Genomic DNA, 22,818 nt, shown 5'->3' on the forward strand with positions numbered 1-22,818 from the left:
GCCCTCGCTCAAAGTCCGTCAACTGCACATACGGTTCACGTCCACGCTGTCGCGGCATGCTACCAGTGTTAAAGACTGCGATGGAGCTCCGTATGGCACGGCAAACTGGCTGACACTGACGGCGGCGGTGCACAAATGCTGCGCAGCTAGCGCCATTCGACGGCCAACACCGTGGTTCCTGGTGTGTCCGCTGTGCCGTGCGTGTGATCATTCCTTGTACAGCCCTCTCGCAGTGTCCGGAGCAAGTATGGTGGGTCTGACACACCAGTGTCAATGTGTTCTTTTTTCCATTTCCAGGAGTGTAGATGCACCGCCACTCTCGGATACTTCCCACTGCGGATCCATCCCACTCTCGACGCACATATCTTTATCTATTTGTCATTACACCCATCACCATACGTGTAACAAGCGGTGGGGTTATAGGAGAAACGGTCCCCTCAGGGAAAGAATTAATTCACCCTCCCCCCCTTGCCACCCACACACAGAAATCAAAAAATGTTTTGGCACCCTGCCAGCAACAAATCCACCTCCAAAAATTTTATCCCCTTATAAAAACTTTTCAGCTATTATATTTATGATCTTCATATATATTATATATTATATATCATGGATATATAAAAACTATCATAGATTGGTAGCGGCGCAGAGGGAGTTTCGACGTTTTTATAATTTAGGACGTCATGAAGCCGTTCCGTCGAAACACGCGACAGAATGTTGGATTAATAAAATTGAAGAGAGTGGACCAACAGGACGACCAAGAAGTGTGCGTTCTCTAGTGAACATTGATGTTGTGCGCAAGTCTGTCTTACGGATCCCACGGCGTTCAATTCGTAAGCAATTCGTGGTTGGAATGTCCCGGCAGAGTGTTCGCAGAATTCTTCATCTTGATTTAAAATTTCATCCGTACAAACTACAAATGGTGCAACAATTGAATGACAACGATTACCGGTTACGATTAGGATTCTGTCAACAAATGATAACAAAAATAAAGAATGATGGTGAATTTCCAAACAAGTTGTGGATGTCAGGTGAGGCACATTTTCATCTCACAGGTTATGCGAATAAACAAAACTACCGTTACTGGGCAAACACAAATCCTAATGACGTTCATGAACGCCCTTTACACGCTATTAAAGTGACAGTATGGTGTGGTGTTTCATCACATGGGATTATCGGATCGCACATTTTCGCAAATGAACAGAGAAACACAATAACTGTCAATGCCAATCGTTAAGTGAAGATGTTACGAACTTTCTTTACACCTGCATTGAACAACTTTCCAAACGTTCAGAAGCCTGGTTTCAACAGTACGGGGAGACATCACACACTGCAAGGCAACCAGTGGCATATGTACAAAAATTGTTTGGCACCCGTGTGATCTCACGATTCAGTAACATTCCCTGGCCCCCTAGATCGCCAGATTTATCCGTTTGTGATGTTTTCTCGTGGGGCTACCTCAAGAGCAAAGTCTACACGATTCGACCAAGAACCCAGGATGAGTTAAAACAGAGAATTCTGGATGCAATTCACAATATCCCAGCTGAGATGTTGCAATCTCAACAGCAGGACGACATCTAAAGGACGTAATTTAAAAAAAAATGGTAAATGCCATCGACGTTTCGTAAATGGCAAAGTTGTAAGGTTTCAATCACTATGATTGCAGTTTCTTTCCTTCATCACTACTAGTTTCATTGTATTGTGGAAATGTTCCCGTATTTCTGTGTCACCCTGTATTATCTGCTAACGACTCACCATGTGCATCAGAAGGGCGACAGAAGATTAGTGTACGGCAGGTACAGACATCAACCTTCTACGGGATGAATGTATTACACTTCACAAAATGGACATCGTCGACATTCAAGAAAATGTTCAAAACTATCCATTAACTTGCATGATGAACACCGAATGAAAAATGGCGCGCCACAATGATCACAAAGGTTCGCACCATCAAGGTCGAAGGCGAACTTCTTGGGAGCTACAAGCCGCGCAGTACTTTTTTTTTTATAGGTACCCATTATTAAAGAATGCATATAGAATCATATTGGTGCAACGGGGTGATGAGAACTGCTGCAATGTGATGGTATGCAAACGAATGCGAAACACTCTGTCGTGGAGCTTATTGTGAAACTGGCTATGCTTTAAGGTGTAGCTGCACGAAGTGCGATAATGTTTTTTATGCTCGAAAAAAAAAAAAAACATCCAGAGGCTGAATTTGTCCATTGGTTCCAGCTGGTATGAATTGCAACGTATCACACTTTTCAGGAAGGACAGTTTGCTTCAAATGAGTATGATTTTTATACGCAGACCAAGAATCAAGCAAAAGCAAGTTATTTTGACCAGCTATTGAACAAAAGCAGCGCTCTTACCATGGTTGTAGTTCTCTTACGTCCATTTTTCCCACGCTCTCTAACTGTGACGTAAATATTCCCTACTGCCATTACTATATCACGCACACGAGGAAGAATAGAGTAGGGGGCAGAGCACCTCCAACTTCTCGCCGCACAATAAATAACTTTACAGCCAATTTACCATCCAGATTAACAGTCAGCCTAATTGTATACGAATGAGTTAAGGCACTGATGTTAATTGATCTTGATACAACTCTCTTGGTACCTACAATTTGCAGGGTTCCTTTCATATGCATTTTCTCTTTAAATCCATATTGGTCGGAGTTGAAAACAAACTCCTTATTGAACGATGTGATACGTTTGTTTATCTCATTTACAAATTATCGGGCCGATTCCGTAATTTGCTGTGCATCGTCAAGTTGACTCTTTGTTTGAAATTGCGATATCTTACATTGTGGGTGGGTTGGGATGATTTTTTTTTGGGGGGGGGGGGGGGGACCAAGCTACGAGATCATCGGTCTCATCGGATAGGGAAGGATGGGGAAGGAAGTCGGCCGTGCCCTTTCAAAGGAACCATCCCGGCATTTGCCTCAGGTGATTTAGGTAAATCACGGAAAACCTAAATCAGGATGCAGCCATCCACTGCTTCCCTTGAAATTTCTGTAACCTATGTCGCGCGCAATTTGATGTGCATGACTTAGTAGGTCACTATCATGCACATCCTGTAAATTGTGTAAAGCGCCCTTGAAACGCGCCAACACCAGTTTTTGTAACAAGTGCGCCTTGTCCTCCCTTCAATATCCGTAGTTTTTCTTATGCACTACGCGTTCATACTGTTGCCGACTTTTAGTCTCATATTTAAATTCATATCTCTTCAGTTTTTCATTTCCTCTCGCCATTTTTCGCAGTTGCTTTCTGTTTTCCGCTATCGCTTCACAGGAAAAAGTTCCTCTTTTGAGGCGCGTCTTTATTGGAGTTTTACGCAGAAAAAATTGTCGATGGCAGGACGAATAGAATTATTTGGCTGTCATATGACGTCACACAGTTTCCGTGCAACGCGTCCTCTCAGTGTGAAATCTGTAGGATCTTTCAATTTTACAAAATAAAAACCACAATTTTGTTCAATGGTTGAATATTAGTACCTTCAACAGATCAGACCAAATTAGTTAGCTCATCAGCAGCCGTTCGTCCCTCCTTTACATAAGAATCGTCACAATCATCAGGCAATGAAAGCAGTATTTCATACATCATTTGTCAGTCTCTAGGATTCTTCAAATCTGGATAATCAGATATTTGAAAATGTGACGGGAGCAAGAAGTAAATAAAAATATAGGTGCTGACAGAAAGAAATTGTATGTTCCCTTATAATTACTGTATAACAGCTTGTATCAGTTATCAAGACCCAAAAATTAGTTAGTGTTACACATTTTAGTACATAATCAGAGAGAAAACTTTGGAAATTCTTCCAATCCATCTATGGCATGACTGAGCAAACGAATGTTTAATAGTATTAGTAGAAAACAGTCTTGGTTGCAATTTTAGTTTTTTTTATTTATTTATCAACTACGCGCTTTCACCTTATTTAGGCATCTTCAGGCTGATCTTAATTTGGTATTTCTTAGGACGATCAACTAGACTGTGTAGCTAAAGGGCATCGTCGAGTACATCAGGCCAACATCGCCTTCGTTAACCTCGGTAAATACTTTCTAAATGGACGTGAATGACTCCAAGACCTGCATAACGCGTTCACGTTCACAGTAGCCCCATGCTCGTTGCAACAGCAAGTAACTGTGTCGTTCGGTCAACTTGCCAATCCGTAGGGATCGTCTGCTGTGGAGGACCCATGTTCAATAAAGTGCACTGAACTGTATGCTCTGAAACACCAGCACTATATTCTGTTACCAGATCGTCGTCTACCCAGCTTTACGAAGAGGGCAAATATCCAACCTTCATGTTCTGTGATGAAGTGTGGGTGCCCACCAGCTTGTTATCTACCTGTGGAGTCTCTGTCCAACCACTTTCCATAGATGCTCGTGACAGAAGCACTAGAAGAGTCGACCGTCTTTGACATTTCAGGGATGTTTGTTCCCAGGCACAAGGCTATAATAATCTTCCATTTGTCCAAGTAGCTTTATCTCACTGGGTTTCCCCATTCGCAGCCTTTATCTTCGCTAGAATGATTCCCCATTTGTATCTGCTTCTCTTACATACTTTTCTTATGACGTCACGAACCCACAACTCCTGCAAGTAGCAGTGGTCAATATGGTTTGGGTCATCAGTGTACACAATAAGACAAAAGAACGACGCACTGCGAAGGGGTTGTCCGAATAAGACGGAAATCGGTAGATGTGATGTACATGTGCAAATTCCCCTGATCTGAATCTGATAGAACACATCTGAGTCGCTACTGGGTGCAAGCTCTGTACTTACAAACCACCAGACCGTAATGATGTGAATTGTGTGACATGTGCTTAGACATCTGGTGCTACGTACCTCCTGGAACCTGCCAAGGTCTTGACGACCCTATATCATACAAAATTGCTGCTGTTTTCCATCCCAAATGTAAGCCAACATTCTATTAGATAGGTCGTCATAACGTTGTGTCTCTTCAGTGCCTCTAGTAGTAACTTACGTGTCTGGCACAATTTGATGGGAAACAACCACTGCACATCATTATGATTCGAAGATGAAAAGGGGAAAATGATAATGATGTGTAAAGTTTCCTCCTCCACACACTGTCAGGAGGCTTGCCAATTACGGATGTAAAGGAGAACATCACAATACATGGCGATACATATGCGAAGCAACTTAACTTTCTGAATGTACTTTGATACGCGTAAAGCTACTCATACAAGTTGCACTGTGCTACATAGAGACTTCACGTCACGCTGCACATAGAGAACAAGACAGGCACTGAGCTGTATTCGTACACTCTCCAAGCTGTTACCCGCCCCCCACTTCACCTTAATCTTCAAAACCTGCAGTTATTTTACGTTCCCACTTGTTTCAGTACACAAGGTGCCTATTTTTGATACAGTCAGGTTACAACTCTTCCATTACCACAGAGTACAAATATCAACGGAGTGAGCATTCAGATGCGCAGAACAGAACTTTTTTGGCCAACAGACGCCGCCTTCAAAGTCACGTGATTATGATACGACGCAAGGTCTGCCCGCAAGCACCTTGCTGACTTGAGAGTAATTACATCGCTTGTGCAGACGGAGCCTCTTCGAAAGTATCATGGATTCTTTTACATGTGACTCATAGGCGTCTTACCTACACTGGTGTGCGAAACTTAAGATCGAAAGCACAGTCTAATAAATACAGTCACGACACTCTCTGGTGCGAAATTTGTTACCGTTTGACAGTTGAAGCGACATTAGCGCTGCATGCGGTGAGAAAGCAGATAGTTACACGCATTAAAAGGATAACATTTGTTTTTAATTATTTTCTAAAAATAAATATTATCCTTTTAATGCGTGTTTCTGTCTGCTTTCTCACCGCATGCAGCGCTGATATTTGTTTTTAATTAATTATTTTCTACCTCCCCCCCCCCCCCTCATGAACCATGGACCTTGCCGTTGGTGGGTAGGCTTGCGTGCCTCAGAGATACAGATAGCCGTACTGTAGGTGCAACCACAACGGAGGGGTATCTGTTGAGAGGCCAGACAAACGTGTGGTTCCCGAAGAGGGACAGCAGCCTTTTCAGTATTTGCAGGGGCAACAGTCTGGATGATTGACTGATCTGGCCTTGTAACACTAACCAAAACGGCCTTGCTGTGCTGGTACTGCGAACGGCTGAAAGCAAAGGGAAACTACAGCCGTCTTTTTTCCCGAGGCCATGCAGCTTTACTGTATGGTTAATTGATGATGGCGTCCTCTTGGGTAAAATATTCCAGAGGTAAAATAGTCCCCCATTCAGATCTACGGGCGGGGACTACTCAGGAGGATGTCGTTATCAGGAGAAAGAAAACTGGCGTTCTACGGGTCGGAGCGTGGAATGTCAGATCCCTTAATCGGGCAGGTAGGTTAGAAAATTTAAAAAGGGAAATGGATAGGTTAAAGATAGATATAGTGGGAATTAGTGAAGTTCGGTGGCAGGACGAACAAGACTTCTGGTCAGGTGAATACAGGGTTATAAATACAAAATCAAATAGGGGTAACCCAGGAGTAGGTTTAATAATGAATAAAAAAGTAGGAATGCGGGTAAGCTATTACAAACAGCATAGTGAACGCATTATTGTGGAAAAGATAGATACGAAGCCCATGCCTACCACAGTAGTACAAGTTTATATGCCAACTAGCTCTGCAGATGGTTCAAATGGCTCTGAGCACTATGGGATTTAACTTCTAAGGTCATCAGTCCCCTAGAACTTAGAACTACTTAAACCTAACTAACCTAAGGACATCACACACATCCATGCCCGAGGCAGGATTCGAACCTGCGACCGTAGCGGCTCTGCAGATGACGAAGAGATAGATGAAATGTATGATGAGATAAAAGAAATTATTCAGATAGTGAAGGGAGACGAACATTTAATAGTCATAGGTGACTGGAATTCGATAATAGGAAAAGGAAGAGAAGGAAACGTAGTAGGTGAATATAGAATGGGGTTAAGGAATGAAAGAGAAAGCCGCCTGGTAGAATTTGGCACAGAGCACAACTTAATCATAGCTAACACTTGGTTCAAGGATCATAAAAGAAGGTTGTATACATGGAAGAAGCCTGGAGATACTGGAAGGTGTCAGATAGATTATGTAATGGTAAGACAGAGATTTAGAAACCAGATTTTAAATTGTAAGACATTTCCAGGGGCAGATGTGGACTCTGACCACAATCTATTGGTTATGAACTGTAGATTAAAACTGAAGAAACTGCAAAAAGGTGGGAATTTAAGGAGATGGGGCCTGGATAAATTGAAAGAACCAGAGGTTGTAGAGTGTTTCAGGGAGAGCATTAGGGAACGATTGACAAGAATGAGGGAAAGAAATACAGTAGAAGAAGAATGGGTAGCTTTGAGAGATGAAATAGTGAAAGCAGCAGAGGATCAAGTATAAAAAGACGAGGGCTAGTAGAAATCCTTGGGTAACAGAAGAGATATTGAATTTAATTGAGGAAAGGAGAAAATAAAAAAAATGCAGTAAATGAAACGGGCAAAAAGGAATAAAAAGTCTCAAAAATGAGATCGACCTAGGAAGTGCAAAATGGCTAAGCAGGGATGGCTAGAGGATAAATGTAAGGATGTAGAGGCTTATCTCACGAGGGGTAAGAAAGATACTGCCTACAGGAAAATTAAAGAGACCTTTGGAGGAAAGAGAACCACTTGCACGAATATCAAGAGCTCAGATGGAAACCCAGTTCAAAGGAAAGAAGGAAAAGCAGAAAGGTGGAAGGAGTATATAGAGGGTCTATACAAGGGCGATGTTCTTGAGGACAATGCTATCGAAATGGAAGACGAGGTAAAAGAAGATTAAATGGGAGATATGATACTGCGTGAAGAGTTTGACAGAGCACTGAAAGACCTAAGTCGAAACAAGGCCCCGGGAGTAGACAACATTCCATTAGAACTACTGATAGCTTTGGGAGAGCCAGCCCTGACAAAACTCTACCATCTGGTGAGCAAGATGTATGACAGGCGAAATACTCTCAGACTTCAAGAAGAATATAATAATTCCAATCCCAAAGAAAGCAGGTGCTGACAGATGTGAAACTTACCGAACTATCAGTTTAATAAGCCACGGCTGCAAAATACTACCACGAGTTCTATACAGACGAATGGAAAAACTGATAGAAGCAGACCTCGGGGAAGATCAATTTGAATTCCGTAGAAATGTTGGAGCACGTGAGGCAATACTGACCCTACGACTTATCTTAGAAAATAGATTAATGAAAGGCAAGCCTATGTTGCTAGCATTTGTAGACTTAGGGAAAGCTTTTGACAATGTTGATTGGAATACTCTCTAATTCTGAAGGTGGCAGGGGTAAAATACAGGGAGCGAAAGGCTATTTACAATTTGTACAGAAACCAGATGGCAGTTATAAGAGTCGAGGGGCTTAATAGGAAGCAGTGGTCGGGAAGGGAGTGAGACAGGGTTGTAGCCTATCCCCGCTGTTATTCAATCTGTATATTGAGCAAGCAGTAAAGGAAACAAAAGAAAAATTCGGAGTAGGTATTAAAATGCATGGAGAAGAAGTAAAAACTTTGAGGTTCGCCGATGACATTGTAATTCTGTCAGAGACAGCAAAGGACTTGGAAGAGCAGTTGAACGGAATGGACAGTGTCTTGAAAGGAGGATATAAGATGAACACCAACAAAAGCAAAACGAGGATAATGGAATGTAGTCAAATTAAATCGGGTGATGCTGAGGGGATTAGATTAGGAAATGAGACACTTACAGTAGTAAAGGAGTTTTGCTATTTCGGGAGTAAAATAACTGATGATGGTCGAAGTAGAGAGGATATAAAATGTAGACTGGCAATGGCAAGGAAATCGTTTCTGAAGAAGAGAAATTTGTTAACATCGAGTATAGATTTAAGTGTCAGGAAGTCGCTTCTGAAAGTATTTGTATGGAGTGTAGCCATGTATGGAAGTGAAACATGGGCGATAACCAGTTTGGACAAGAAGAGAATAGAAGCTTTCGAAATGTGGTGCTACAGAAGAATGCTGAAGATTAGGTGGGTAGATCACGTAACTAATGAGGAGGTATTGAATAGGATTGGGGAGAAGAGAAGTTTGTGGCACAACTTGACTAGAAGAAGGGATCGGTTGGTAGGACATGTTTTGAGGCATCAAGGGATCACAAATTTAGCATTGGAGGGCAGCGTGGAGGGTAAAAATCGTAGAGGGAGACCAAGAGATCAATACACTAAGCAGATTCAGAAGGATGTAGGTTGCAGTAGGTACTGGGAGATGAAGAAGCTTGCACAGGATAGAGTAGCATGGAGAGCTGCATCAAACCAGTCTCTGGACTGAAGACCACAACAACAACAACAATTATTTTCTACTTAATTAATGGGGTAGTTGTTATATTTTTGCATTCCATGCGTTTGTAACGTACCGAGACAAATAAATTATCATAAAGTAAATGTAAAAAGGGCAAAATCACACTGATTCATGACGTAAGTCGCAACTCATTCATGAAAAAATACTTTCGAATATGTCTATATTTGCAGCTTAAGCCACTGAAAGCAAGAGAATGTAAACAGATTTCATGCATGAGAAGCATATATTTTTATGTTGTTGCTATAGGCACTCTCCCTGGCACTTTAAAAATTTTTATGGAGTCCACCGATTTGCCCTTTCTTACACTTCACTCGACTTTCTAATACACAGTAATTTTTTGTAAATGTAATTACTTTTCCTTCGAAAGTGAAAGATTCTTGACGTTTGTGGCTCAGATTTAGTAGCAATTGTGGTATTACTGTCTCCTGTTTTGGGAAACCGTTTCATTGCTTTTGACGATTTATTATTACGTCTGTGCAGGTTTCCCTTAAGCTACAGCTGTGGTGTCTTATTTTTTACGTTACATAATATAGGTATTACATTCCATATAGGTTTCCTACATCCCACATTCACTGATATGGCTGAAAGCTCTGATTCGTTGTGTGGATATACGTCGTCTTCTTGTAAAAGATGAGGTCTTCTGGTGTTTACTAGCAATTTTTTGTTATTAAAGGAAAACGATATTATTCCACAATGTATGTATGTTACACGAGAATCGTAAATAAACTATCCTGTAATGTAACGTTTCGTATCTCCCAGGGTCCATAGGAAGCTAAATAATGACAAATGCTGAATAATTCGTTAGTACTGTCGATTTTTATGGCACTACGTACACTCCGTATTGTAAAAACTACACTACTGGCGATTAAAACTGCTACACCAAGAAGAAATGCAGATGATACACGGGTATTCATTGGACAAATATATTATACTAGAACTGACATGTGATCACATTTTCACGCAATTTGGGTGCATAGATCCTGAGAAATCAGTACCCAGAACAACCACCTCTGGCCGTAATAACGGCCTTGATACGCTTGGGCATTGAGTCAAACAGAGCTTGGATGGCGTGTACAGGTACAGCTGCCCATGCAGTCGAACGACTAGAATCAGGAAGAGCCATAGGCATAAAAATATTCGATGTAACAGTGCTTAACCTTTACGCCCCATCAGGAAATTCCCACAAACTGGATCGTGCGAAGTTTTTTCAAGATGAACTGATTTATTTATTGAGGAAAAATCCGTGTTCTCTTATACTAGGTGGAGATTTTAACTGTGTTTTAAACCAGAAAGATCAACAACCCAACTTCAACTACTCGCCACAGTTAAAAAAGTTAGTAAGTGATCTACACCTTAAGGATGTGTGGGAACTTCAGCACCCGACGTCAGTCGGGTTCACGTATATAACCAGCCACTCCCGCAGCAGACTAGATAGAATTTACGTGTCACCAAATTTGCAAAATTACTTATTAAACGTTGAAACTATTCCCGTGTATTTTAGCGATCACAGTACAATTTTAACCTGCTTTAATTTAAGTGTACAGCCAACCCGTCGATTCAGAGGCCAATGGAATTTAAATATCTCTGTTTTAACTGACGAAGAACTAGAACAGGAAATAAGAGTAGCGTGGACTGTGTGCCTCCGCACAGTAGACAAGCACCCAACAGTCATTGACTGGTGGACTAGGAGGGCTAAACCAAGGCTGCGGAAAGTTGTCATGCAGTATAGTGCAGCGAGGCACAGGGAGTTGAGGAATACAATGGAATTTTTTTTCTATAAAGTTTTAAGAGACTTATATCAACAGTCCCATGATGACGTAATTCGTCTGAATGATATCAAAAAAATAAAAGCCACGTTATTAAGCATTAAACGGCAACAGATGGAGGGACTCAAAATTAAATCGAAAGCCACATCAGTCGTAGCAGATGAAACAGCTTCTCTGTATCACTTGGTGCGGCATGCTAAAAACAGACGTCAAACTTTAATTGATGAAGTCCAGACGCATACTGGTACGAGGCTCACATGCCAGAAACAAATACTGGACGAAGTCCACAGGTACTATGAAACCTTATATGCCCCTACCACAGTGGAAGATGCAGCTCTCGAGGACTTTCTCACTATTTTAGGTCCACAATTGTCGGGAACAGACAACGCTGACATCCTGTCATCTATTACTAAAGATGAAGTGCATGAGGCAGTGCGTAACTCACCTCTCAAAAAATCTCCGGGACTTGATGGCCTCCCTGTGGAGTTTTATGCCCGCTACTGGTCTATAATTGGGGACAAGATCACTTCCATGGCAAATGAGGTCCTGAACGGAAAACCGGTCCCCGCAGAGTTTAAGGAAAGTAAAATAGTACTGATTCCTAAGAGTAAAGGCAAAACCAACTTAAACAATTTTCGGCCTCTTTCGCTACTAAATTCTGATTACAAAATAATTTCGCGTATTATCAACAAAAGACTCTCTGCCTTTTCCAACAAAATATTGAGTCATCATCAATCTTGTTCTCCGACCAGAACGATATTCGAAAGTCTATCTGCATACAGAGACGTCATTGCAATTACCTCAGTGACAAGTATAAAATGTGCGTTAATCTTTATAGACTTCAACAAAGCTTTTGACCGCGTTAGTCATAGATACCTCTTTGCGACGCTGTCACAAATGGCTTTCCACCCCCAGATTGTGAACATGCTAAGGAATATTGCAACAGGTATAAATGCGAAAATAGCAATCAATGGCCAAACATCTAAACCCATACAGATAAGGCGAGGGGTTCCACAGGGCAGTCCCTTATCTATGTTCTTATTTTCTGTATCTTTAGAGCCCTTCCTCCGCACTGTCCACGCAAGATTAACAGGCATAACATTGAATGGTGAGAAAACTGTCATACGAGCTTATGCTGATGACGTGGGCGTTGTAATAAGAAATAAGGAGGAGACAGTTACACTGGAAAGAGAAATCCAAAGGTATTGTCTAGCGTCGGGAGCGACAGCAAATGAAAACAAAAGTCAAATATTGAATCTACGGGGCCTAAATCACCTTCGACTGGCATGGGCAAAACAAGACGACAAACATAAAACATTGGGAATAACCTTAATGGCATGTCCGATGAGGATGGCTGCTTTTAACTGGACGGAAACTAGGAGGAAAGTTCACCTGTGGTGGCAATATGCATAACTGGAATTGGATCAGGCAACAAATCGCTTTTCTCACCAGATCCTCTACGGAATATATCACGCCATCGCTCCTCCTGAGACCAGACATGACATCCGAAATTAAAAATCAATGGAGAACATCCATCGAACTATGGACCTGGTGCAAAAAGTCAGATTCATCAACTCCTGCGTTTTGTCTAAAGCGTATTTCACTGCGCAGGTATTTCCAATCCCTAAACTAGTAGCGAAAGGGATCATGTCCACTGTTACCAATTATTTATGGAGAGGAGACATATTCAGGGTTGGTGCGACTACCGTTATACTGGATGTCAGAAACGGGGGCCTCGGTTTGGTGGATATTCGCAATAAAGCGTCTGCTCTGTTTCTCAAACGGACTTTCCATATACTCAGGGAAATTCCACAATGTATAACCGCAAAGCTCTTTGAGGCTGTGACACCCCATAGCCTGCAAGCACCGATTGATGTGCGAAGAATTAATGCCCGTCTGCAGTATGTGAGGAACTTTTTCCTCGAAGCAAGTTATCTTAGTGACGAAATCAGAAGCAACACACGTATCACAGCGCGCGACATCATACTTGAAAGGAAGTTAAATGAGGATAGAAACAAAATTGAAACGAAATTCCCAAATTGTGACTGGAAAGCTGTATGGCGGAACATCAACTATGCCGGGCTATCTACAGACGCTATTTCCGCATGGTACAAAACAGTTAATAATGTCATCAGCACTAACGAGAGACTATATGGGATCGGTTTAAACCAGACACACCTTTGTGGAAAATGCAATCTGGTGGATACACTCAGCCACAGATTCACCTGTGGTGGCAATATGCATAACTGGAATTGGATCAGGCAACAAATCGCTTTTCTCACCAGATCCTCTACGGAATATATCACGCCATCGCTCCTCCTGAGACCAGACATGACATACTTTCCGAAATTAAAAATCAACGCCATTAGCTGGTTACTGGGAAAATATGTTAGTTATGTCATCCACACACTTGGGTCGGACAACGAGATAGAATTCCGCGTTTACATGAAGTGTGAATATGCAAAAATCAGCACGTATCGAAACCACAAGAAGCACTACGGCAACATGCTGAAGATCATTTTTGAAAGAATGGGTGTTGGTTAAATATGTGGAACCACTACAACACCTTGAACGAGAACGAACAGAAGAAAATTAAAAGTCACTTAGTTTCTTATTATTATTTACTATTACCTTGCTTCCGGAATTTTTATTTTTTTTTATTTTTTTTTTTTCAGTGTTCAGTTTTTCTACTTAGAGAAGAGATTTCTTTGTCTTTCTTACATCGGAGAATGGAAATATTGTGTTAAGATTTCTGCACACTTAATGCTATGACCCAACAGGGAACATGAAAAAGGGGTGGGAGGGGTTTGGGCCTCGACGCACTGACAGTGCCGTGAACAGACCCCACTGCTAGTGCGGCGTGTACCACGCCCTGACCATCCTAAAAATACAAAAAAAATATATATAAATAAAAAATAAAAAGAAAATAAAAGTGGTTAATAAAAATTGGATTGCTGGGAAAAAAGGATGGATAAAAAAGTGGATAGAGGAAAAACAAAAAGAGATGGAAAAAAGTGGTAAAAAAATGGTGTAAGAAAAAAAGCGGTTCTAGGCAAAAAAAAAAAAGCGGTCTTAGGCGCTGCAGTCATGGACCGTGCGGCTGGTCCCGGCGGAGGTTCGAGTCCTCCCTCGGGCATGGGTGTGTGTGTTTGTCCTTAGGATAATTTAGGTTAAGTAGTGTGTAAGCTTAGGGACTGATGACCTTAGCTGTTAAGTCCCATAAGATTTCACACACATTTGAACATTTTTTTAACGTTTTCTGTATCCAGAAAGGCCCGTACATGACCTGCGGTGGTGCATTGTCCTGCTGAAATGTAGGGTTTCGAAGGGATCGAATGAAGGATAGAGCCATGGGTCGTAACACATCTGAAATGTAACGTCCACTGTTCTAAGTGCCGTCAATGCGAGGTGACCGAGGCGCGCAAACAAGGCCTCGGGAAAGTACGGCGTGGGCTGCAATCTCAAAGGGTGCATGGCAAATACAGGACGTGCTTGGATCAAGGAACAGTCGGAATTGTAGTTGTAAATTGTTGTAGTTGTGCTGGGAAAGTTCCTGAGCTTCAAGCGCTAATAGAAAGCACAGAAGCTGAAATCGTTATAGGTACAGAAAGCTGGCTAAAGCTTGAAATAAGTTCTGCAGAAATTTTTACGAAGTCTCAGACGGTGTTCAGGAATGATAGATTAGGCAGAATTGGTGGTGGAGTGTTTGTGTCTGTGAGTAGTGAAGCCGATGTAGATACTCCGTGCGAGTTGGCATGGGTGGAGTTTATACTTAACAGCCGAACCAAGTTAATAATTGGCTCCTTCTACCGACCCCCAGATTCCGATGATATAGTTGCTGAACAGTTCAGAGAAAATCTGAGTCTCGTAACAAATAAATACCCCACTCATACGGTTATAGTTGGTGGGGACTTCAACCTTCCCTCGATATGTTGCCTACCGGTGGTAGGCAGAAAACATCTTCCGAGATTGTCCTAAATGCTTTCTCCGAAAATTATTTCGAGCAGTTAGTCCACGAACCCATGCGAATTGTAAATGGTTGCGAAAACACACTTGACCTCTTAGCCACAAACAATCCAGAGCTAATAGAGAGCATCATGACTGATACAGGGATTAGTGATCACAAGGTCGTTGTAGCTAGGCTCAATACCGTTTCTTCCAAATCCACCAGAAACAAACGCAAAATAATTTTATTTAAAAAAGCGGATAAAGTGTCACTAGAAGCCTTCCTAAGAGACAATCTCTATTCCTTCCGAACTGACTATGCAAATGTAGATGAGATGTGGCTCAAATTCAAAGATATAGTAGCAAAAGCAATTGAGAGATTCATACCTCATAAATTGGTAAGAGATGGAACTGATCCCCCATGGTACACAAAACAGGTCCGAACGCTGTTGCAGAGGCAACGGAAAAAGCATGCGAAGTTCAGAAGAACGCGAAATCCCGAGGATTGGCTAAAATTTACAGACGCGCGAAATTTGGCACGGACTTCAATGCGAGATGCCTTTAATAGGTTCCACAACGAAACATTGTCTCGAAATTTGGTAGAAAATCCGAAGAAATTCTGGTCGTACGTAAAGTACACAAGCGGAAAGACGCAGTCAATACCCTCGCTGCGCAGTGCCGATGGTACTATTACCGACGACTGTGCCGCTAAAGCGGAGTTATTGAACGCAGTTTTCCGAAATTCCTACACCAGGGAAGACGAATGGAATATTCCAGAATTTGAAACACGAACAGCTGCTAGCATGAGTTTCTTAGAAGTACATACCTTAGGGGTTGCGAAGCAACTCAAATCGCTTGATACGGGCAAGTCTTCAGGTACAGATTGTATACCGGTTAGGTTCCTTTCAGATTACGCTGATACAATAGCTCCCTACTTAGCAATCATATACAACCGCTCGCTCACCGATAAATCTGTACCTAAAGATTGGAAAATTGCTCAGGTCGCACCAGTGTTTAAGAAGGGTAGTAGGAGTAATCCATCGAACCACAGACCTATATCATTGACGTCGGTTTGCAGTATGGTTTTGGAGCACATACTGTATTCAAACATTATGAATCACCTCGAAGGGAACGACCTATTGATAAATAATCAGCATGGTTTCAGAAAACATCGTTCTTGTGCAACGCAGCTAGCTCTTTATTCGCACGAAGTAATGGCCGCTATCGACAGGGGATCTCAAGTTGATTCCGTACTTCTAGATTTCCGGAAAGCTTTTGACACCGTTCTTCACAAGCGACTTCAAATCAAGCTGCAGGCCTATGGGGTATCGTCTCAGTTGTGCAACTGGATTCAAGATTTCCTGTGAGGAAGGTCGCAGTTCGTAGTAATAGACGGCAAATCATCGAGTAAAACTGAAGTGATATCGGGTGTTCCCCAGGGAAGCGTCCTGGGACTCTGCTGTTCCTGATCTATATAAATGACCTGGGTGACAATCTGAGCAGTTCTCTTAGGTTGTTCGTAGATGATGCTGTAATTTACCGTCTAGTAAGGTCATCCGAAGACCAGTATCAGTTGCAAAGCGATTTAGAAAAGATTGCTGTATGGTGTGGCAGGTGGCAGTTGACGCTAAATAACGAAAAGTGTGAGGTGATCCACATGAGTTCCAAAAGAAATCCTTTGGAATTCGATTACTCGTTAAATAGTACTAATCTCAAGGCTGTCAATTCAACTAAGTACCTGGGTATTAAAATTACGAACAACTTCAGTTGGAAAGACCACATAGATAATATTGTGGGGAAGGCGAGCCAAAGGTTGCGTTTCTTTGGCAGGACACTTAGAAAATGTAACAAGTACACTAAAGAGACAGCTTACACTACACTCGTTCGTCCTCTGTTAGAATATTGCTGCGCGGTGTGGGATCCTTACCAGGTGGGATTGACGGAGGAAATCGAAAGGGTGCAAAAAAGGGCAGCTCGTTTTGTGTTATCACGTAATAGGGGAGAGAGTGTGGCAGATATAATACGCGAGTTGGGATGGAAGTCATTAAAGCAAAGACGTTTGTCGTCGCGGCGAGATCTATTTACGAAATTTCAGTCACCAACTTTCTCTTCCGAATGCGAAAATATTTTGTTGAGCCCAACCTACATACGCAGGAATGATCATGAAAATAAAATAAGAGAAATCAGAGCTCGAACAGAAAGGTTTAAGTGTTCGTTTTTCCCGCGCGGTGTTCGGGAGTGGAATGGTAGGGATATAGTATGATTGTGGTTCGATGAACCCTCTGCCAAGCACTTAAATGTCAATTGCAGAGTAATCATGTAGATGTAGATGTAGATACCATCACGTCGGGTGATAAGCCAGTATGGCAATGACGAATACACGCTTCCAATATGCGTTCACCGCGATGTCGCCAAACACGAATGCGACATCATGATGCTGTAAACAGAACCTGGATTCATCCAAAAAAAATGACGTTTTGCCATTCGTGCACCCAGGTTCGTTGTTGAGTAAACCATCGCAGGCGCTCCTGTCTGTGTTGCAGCGTCAAGGGTAACCGCAGACATGGTGTCCGAGCTGATAGTCCATGCTGCTGCAAACGTCGTCGAACTGTTCCTGCAGATGGTTGTTGTCTTGCAAACGTCTCCATCTGTTGACTCAGGGATCTAAACGTGGCCGCACGATGCGTTACAGCCATGCGGATAAGATGCCTGTCATGTCGACTGCTACTGATACGAGGCCGTTGGGATCCAGCACGGCGTTCCGTATTACCCTCCTGAAACCACCGATTCCATATTCTGCTAACGGTCATTGGATCTCCACCAACGCCAGCAGCAATGTCGCAATACGATAAACCGCAGTCGCGATAGGCTACAATCTGACCTTGATGAAAGTCGGAAACGTGATGGTACGCATTTCTCCTCCTTACACGAGGCATCACAACTAGCCGGCACGGTAGCTCAGTGTGTTCGGTCAGATGGTTAGCTGCCCTCTGTAATTAAAAAGAAAAACTGAGTTAATGGATCAACCGAACTTAAACGGATGTCTTACAACGTCCGCCCCGAGCAGATGAAGCGAACAAAATGAGATATACAGTGTATGTTACAGATCAATATAACCGTTAGTATTCGCAGTCATTCGAGATCGGATTCGAAAATGTCGCTTGCTGGCCGCTTGGGACGCTGCCAGCGCTGGTGTCGTGATTGTTATGTTAGACTGTTATCGAAAGTGACTTGGTGATCTCTCTGGTTGTGCAGGTGTTCTCACAGCTACGCGCGCAGCGGCCGGACTTTGCACGCCACCTGTCAGTGGTGGCTGGCGACCTGAGTGCGCCGGACTTCCAGCTGGCGGAAGAGGACCTGGCAGCCCTTCGTCGTGACGTCAGCGTCGTCTTCCACTGCGCCGCCAGCGTCCGCTTCGACGACAGCCTGCGAGTCGCTGTCGTCACCAATGTTGTAGGCACGAAGCGCGCCCTGCAGCTGGCCGAGCAGCTGCCGCACTTGCAGGTCAGAGCCCAACCGGACGGAAGTGCTGTCGTTAACCGGAAGCTATGCCATACACACACTCCAGCTCTGTGGGTTCCCAAATCCAGTTTTCCATTTCCCAGTCGCTCATCTGGTTCATCACATAAACGTACCACCAGACTTAAGTAACCCTCTTGAAATAAGACAGCCTCGGTTGCAAAATCTTTTTTATTTACAATAAATGACGCGTTTCACTCTTTTAGGGCATCATCATATGGCCTAGTGGTGAAAAATAACAATATTGAGACATATGCAGATTAAAAAGGGAAAAACACAAAAGTTGCAAAGTTCCAGACTATGCAGCCGCCTCTGCAGTTAACCATAACTATGAACTTACGTTGAAATTAATGTGGAAAACCAACACTGGTTCATTAATGCCCACACATGTCATTAAGGGGAGGTTTACTATCTTTTGCCCGAGAAAAGCATGTTCTTTGAGAATTTTTTTCTCGGGATGTGTTACAGATATCACTGTCAAAGTTGGTCAAAATGTTTATTGATATTTCCTCTACAAACTGGAATTTTTTCGACCAGAAATGTCGAAGATCAAAGGCGGAAGTGCCGTCGGAACGAAACAAAATTTCAATGTAGACCTCCACGCGCGGTATGTCACAGGTCAGCCGGCTCATCTGAAATCAAAATTGAGTTGACGTTAGCAAAGTATATAAGATTCTTTAGGAGTTGTACCTCACTTATGTTATTTGGACCATAGGAAACAAAATGGCGGCCATTTGAAAAAAAATAGGGTTTTTTGATCGATTTTTCGACTTCGTCGGCCAAGTAAAAATATTTATAGTTGATAGATCGGAATAAAAGTGGTATAACTCCTAGAGAATTTAGTTAGCTTCGTCAGAAACAAAGAATCATGCCAATCGGTTCAGTAGAAGTACCTCCTCTTTGTCATAGAGGGCGTTCTGCTCGATGTGAGCCATCCTGCGCTGCTCCAGAGCTGCTCGTACGGCCGGTGACAAGCGGTTTTCGGCCGCTTGAATCCGGTGGTCGTCCGAATGCTTGGCGAACTACGTCGAATAGAGTCCCAGGGTGACGTCCATCGTTGTCATGGTCTTCTGAGTTGCTGAATACCCTTCGTTGAAGCTGCTCACTGCCAGGAAAGTCGCAATCTCCGCAGTCTTCGAACCAGAATGCAAATTTTTGGGGGCTAACTTCCAAACGCACGCGTTCAAACACGTTCATCTGAATTTTGTGTTTCCTCCCAAGCACCGGTACAATAACTCGACCTCCGAAAGAAAAAAACTGGTGGGTGAAAAAGACTGATTTCAGGCAGGTGCTTTTTTTGGTTCAACCGTGAATGAGAAACATTTCCATTCCATATTCGGAAAAAACTGTTTCGGGGGTGGATTCTAAACACTTTTATGGATCCAAAAATGCAATTAAAAAAATTATTTTTGGCACCAAAAAGATAGTAAACCTCCCCTCAAGATAAGATCTTATAAAGAACCATCGCCTTTCTTCATGGGATGAATAAAAGCATTAAAGAACCTGGAACCGTGAATACATTGCCAGGTATAGCTACTGTGTCTGTTGGACAGGAAAACTATGTCAAACCAAGAAAATTTAAGAAATCTTACGTAGCACAGTGCAAACTGTGTTTCGGCATGTACAGCATGGAGCGTTGCATGCAGCTGACAAATAGCAGATAATACGGTAGAGAATAGGATGTCAGCCCTCAAAGCCGGCCACACAAACATAGGTGTAGAAGCAAGATTATATGAGCATAGTAGCAGATATTAAAGGTAGATAATGTTGGCCAACCAACGTGCTACCAAAAAGCAATTGCATAACTAAAGTACATGTTCGGAAGACAAATTAGGTAAAGCAATGAATTATCAACTTTGAATTTCGTACAAGAATATTAATAAAATAGGAGCAAAAACACAAAATTAGTATGGGTAAAAAGGTATCTATAAAGTGTAAAATATTTAAAAACTTTCAAGCAGTAGTAATTGAAATGACTCTAAAACATTAGTCATCGACCGATAAAATCAGTTAAAAGATAAGGAATAAAAAAGGTATCGTCACAGTCGCAATAAAATCTGTTGGTGTGTCGGAATAGTGGGTACCATAATATAAGACTGGTTTCTGCTAACCAATTCATCATTCAATTGAGATGAAGAAGCTTGCACAGGATAGAGTAGCATGGAGAGCTGCATCAAACCAGTCTCGGGACTGAAGACCAGAACAACAACAACAAAATACATTTACATCGAACCAATTTTATTTAATTAAGCTTCGTTACAATTTTCCAAATTACATAAAAAATACTGCATCAACAGTGTCACAAAACTCTAAACGACTGATTAAACAGGGTGAATTCGGGAAGCATTCTTGTTGCTGCCATCTGGAGAAATGCTTCAAAGCAAAGTACCTTGTTTCGACATAGCCATAAGTTTCTGAAGGCTGTGCATAAATGCACTTTGAAAAGGCGACATTCATTTTGACCTTTTGTAATATCTTATAAACAAAAGGAATGTGTAATTTAAAAAAGCGCTACTTTTTATCTTTAAAAGACCCAAAATAGGAAGTGGAAGACAAAGTTTTGCTCCTGACTTCAGCAATAAAAACACATCAATCTTCAAAGAAGATTCATTATCCTACAAAATTCCTGTTTCTTTTCTTAAGCGCTAGTTAACCTCCCCAGACTCAGGTACATTGTTTTGATATAATTCACCCATTACCATGTACCAAAAGGGGTAAAAAGTTGTTCAGTTTCCCTTTAAACCATAGAGGTTTTGGATTATGTTTCTATTTGAAAGTTTAAGTTGACCTACGTTTCGTTCACTTGCCTTTAATGGTCTAGGAAATTTTAGGGCCACATTAACATTGTTTTTAATAGTTTTCCGAAAAACAAATGTTATGGTACTCAAAAGCTTCGACGGTTGGTTGTTAAGAGAAGTACTGTTAACGTAGGTCTGATGCAGCATAAATGTGTTTTATGTTCTTGTTTTAATTTTACTAATAAAAATGTTGGTTATTTCCAGGTGTTCTTACATATATCAACGTCTTTCTGCCACTGTGACAATTCTATTCTTGAGGAGAAACTGTATCCAGCGAGAGCAGACCCAGAAAAGATAATAGATATTGTCTCATGGATGGACGATGACCAGTTAGCAGCGATAACGCCCAAGTAAGTAACAACAAAAGCTCTGATTTCAGGAAAGTTTTGCTTGAGCAAAGCCTTTCAGAAAAATGTGCAGGACCCATACAAATTAAAATTGTAAATCACGTTGCTCTCTAACTGTTTGATTCAATCAACTTCATTCTTTTCTGCTTATACCTTAAAACTGTCTGTATCTCTAATCTCTTAAGTAGGTCCTATAAATAGGTTATTTCTCATTTTGGTTATTAATCGATAGATCGCCAATTTCAAATGTTTCATTGTTGTGGTAGATGAATAAAAATAATCCAAATCACTTGCAAAAAGATTTCAACAGGTAAACAAAACATAGGAAGAAAAAATGACACCTTATTGTGATAATTCACAATCGTTACAAAGAAGCGGAAATCAAAAGACATTACATTAAAAGCAATGAACTGCATACACATAATGATAAGAGTCATTGCGATAACGAGTTACAAATAAAAATTTAAAATCACCTGACGAGATTCGAATGCACAAACTTCTGTATGTTACCAACGCCCCTTCACCACTTTGCTATCTCACTACTCTTTCCAGTGCTATTATTTTTAAGACACTAGTGTATCATGTGGAATTTCGGAATACGGTACTGTTTCGTCGATTACTTGCAAACGAGAGCTCAACGAGGTGAACGGCAGGTTCGATCCTCAATGTAACCCAATGATTTCCGTGTTTTCTTTTCCGGCAAGTCAAACGAAGAGCACGTTTGGCTACACTGCCTCTGGCAAGTTGCTTGAATTTGCGCATGCGACAACCTGATTGGCGAACTTCAATGTTAAATAACTCGTAACTAGTGCAACATATCGATTTTTTTCGTAACCATTACTCCTATGCACGATGAGAACAGCAAAAAGTTATGAGCATGTAATGGTAGTGGACGTCAATACATTCTTCAGTAGAAGCGATTATACAAAGCATGGACTTCACTTGCGAATGGAAGGCAAAGAGAAATTATGTAGACATTTACAACTAGCAGTAAGTGCCAATCTGCAAATACCGGCTCTAACATACATACAATGTGAAGACCTTTCAGCAAATATGACAGTGAAAACAAAAGAAAAATCAGCAGCAGAAAC

At 41.8% G+C, this 22,818-nt stretch overlaps 1 protein-coding gene across 2 annotated transcripts in view; it reads left to right on the forward strand.

The window, feature by feature from the left end:
- Positions 1-22,818, forward strand: part of LOC126203313 (fatty acyl-CoA reductase 1-like) — a 278,046-nt gene that overhangs the window by 207,096 nt on the left and 48,132 nt on the right. For both annotated transcript variants that reach the window (XM_049937580.1, XM_049937579.1), the window contains 2 exons: positions 18,319-18,567; positions 21,585-21,730. In XM_049937580.1, coding sequence (XP_049793537.1) covers positions 18,319-18,567; positions 21,585-21,730 — 395 coding nt within the window. The remainder of the gene's footprint in view (positions 1-18,318; positions 18,568-21,584; positions 21,731-22,818) is intronic.

Source organism: Schistocerca nitens, chromosome 9 (genome assembly GCF_023898315.1).
Source record: "Schistocerca nitens isolate TAMUIC-IGC-003100 chromosome 9, iqSchNite1.1, whole genome shotgun sequence".
Classification (NCBI taxonomy): domain Eukaryota; kingdom Metazoa; phylum Arthropoda; class Insecta; order Orthoptera; family Acrididae; genus Schistocerca; species Schistocerca nitens.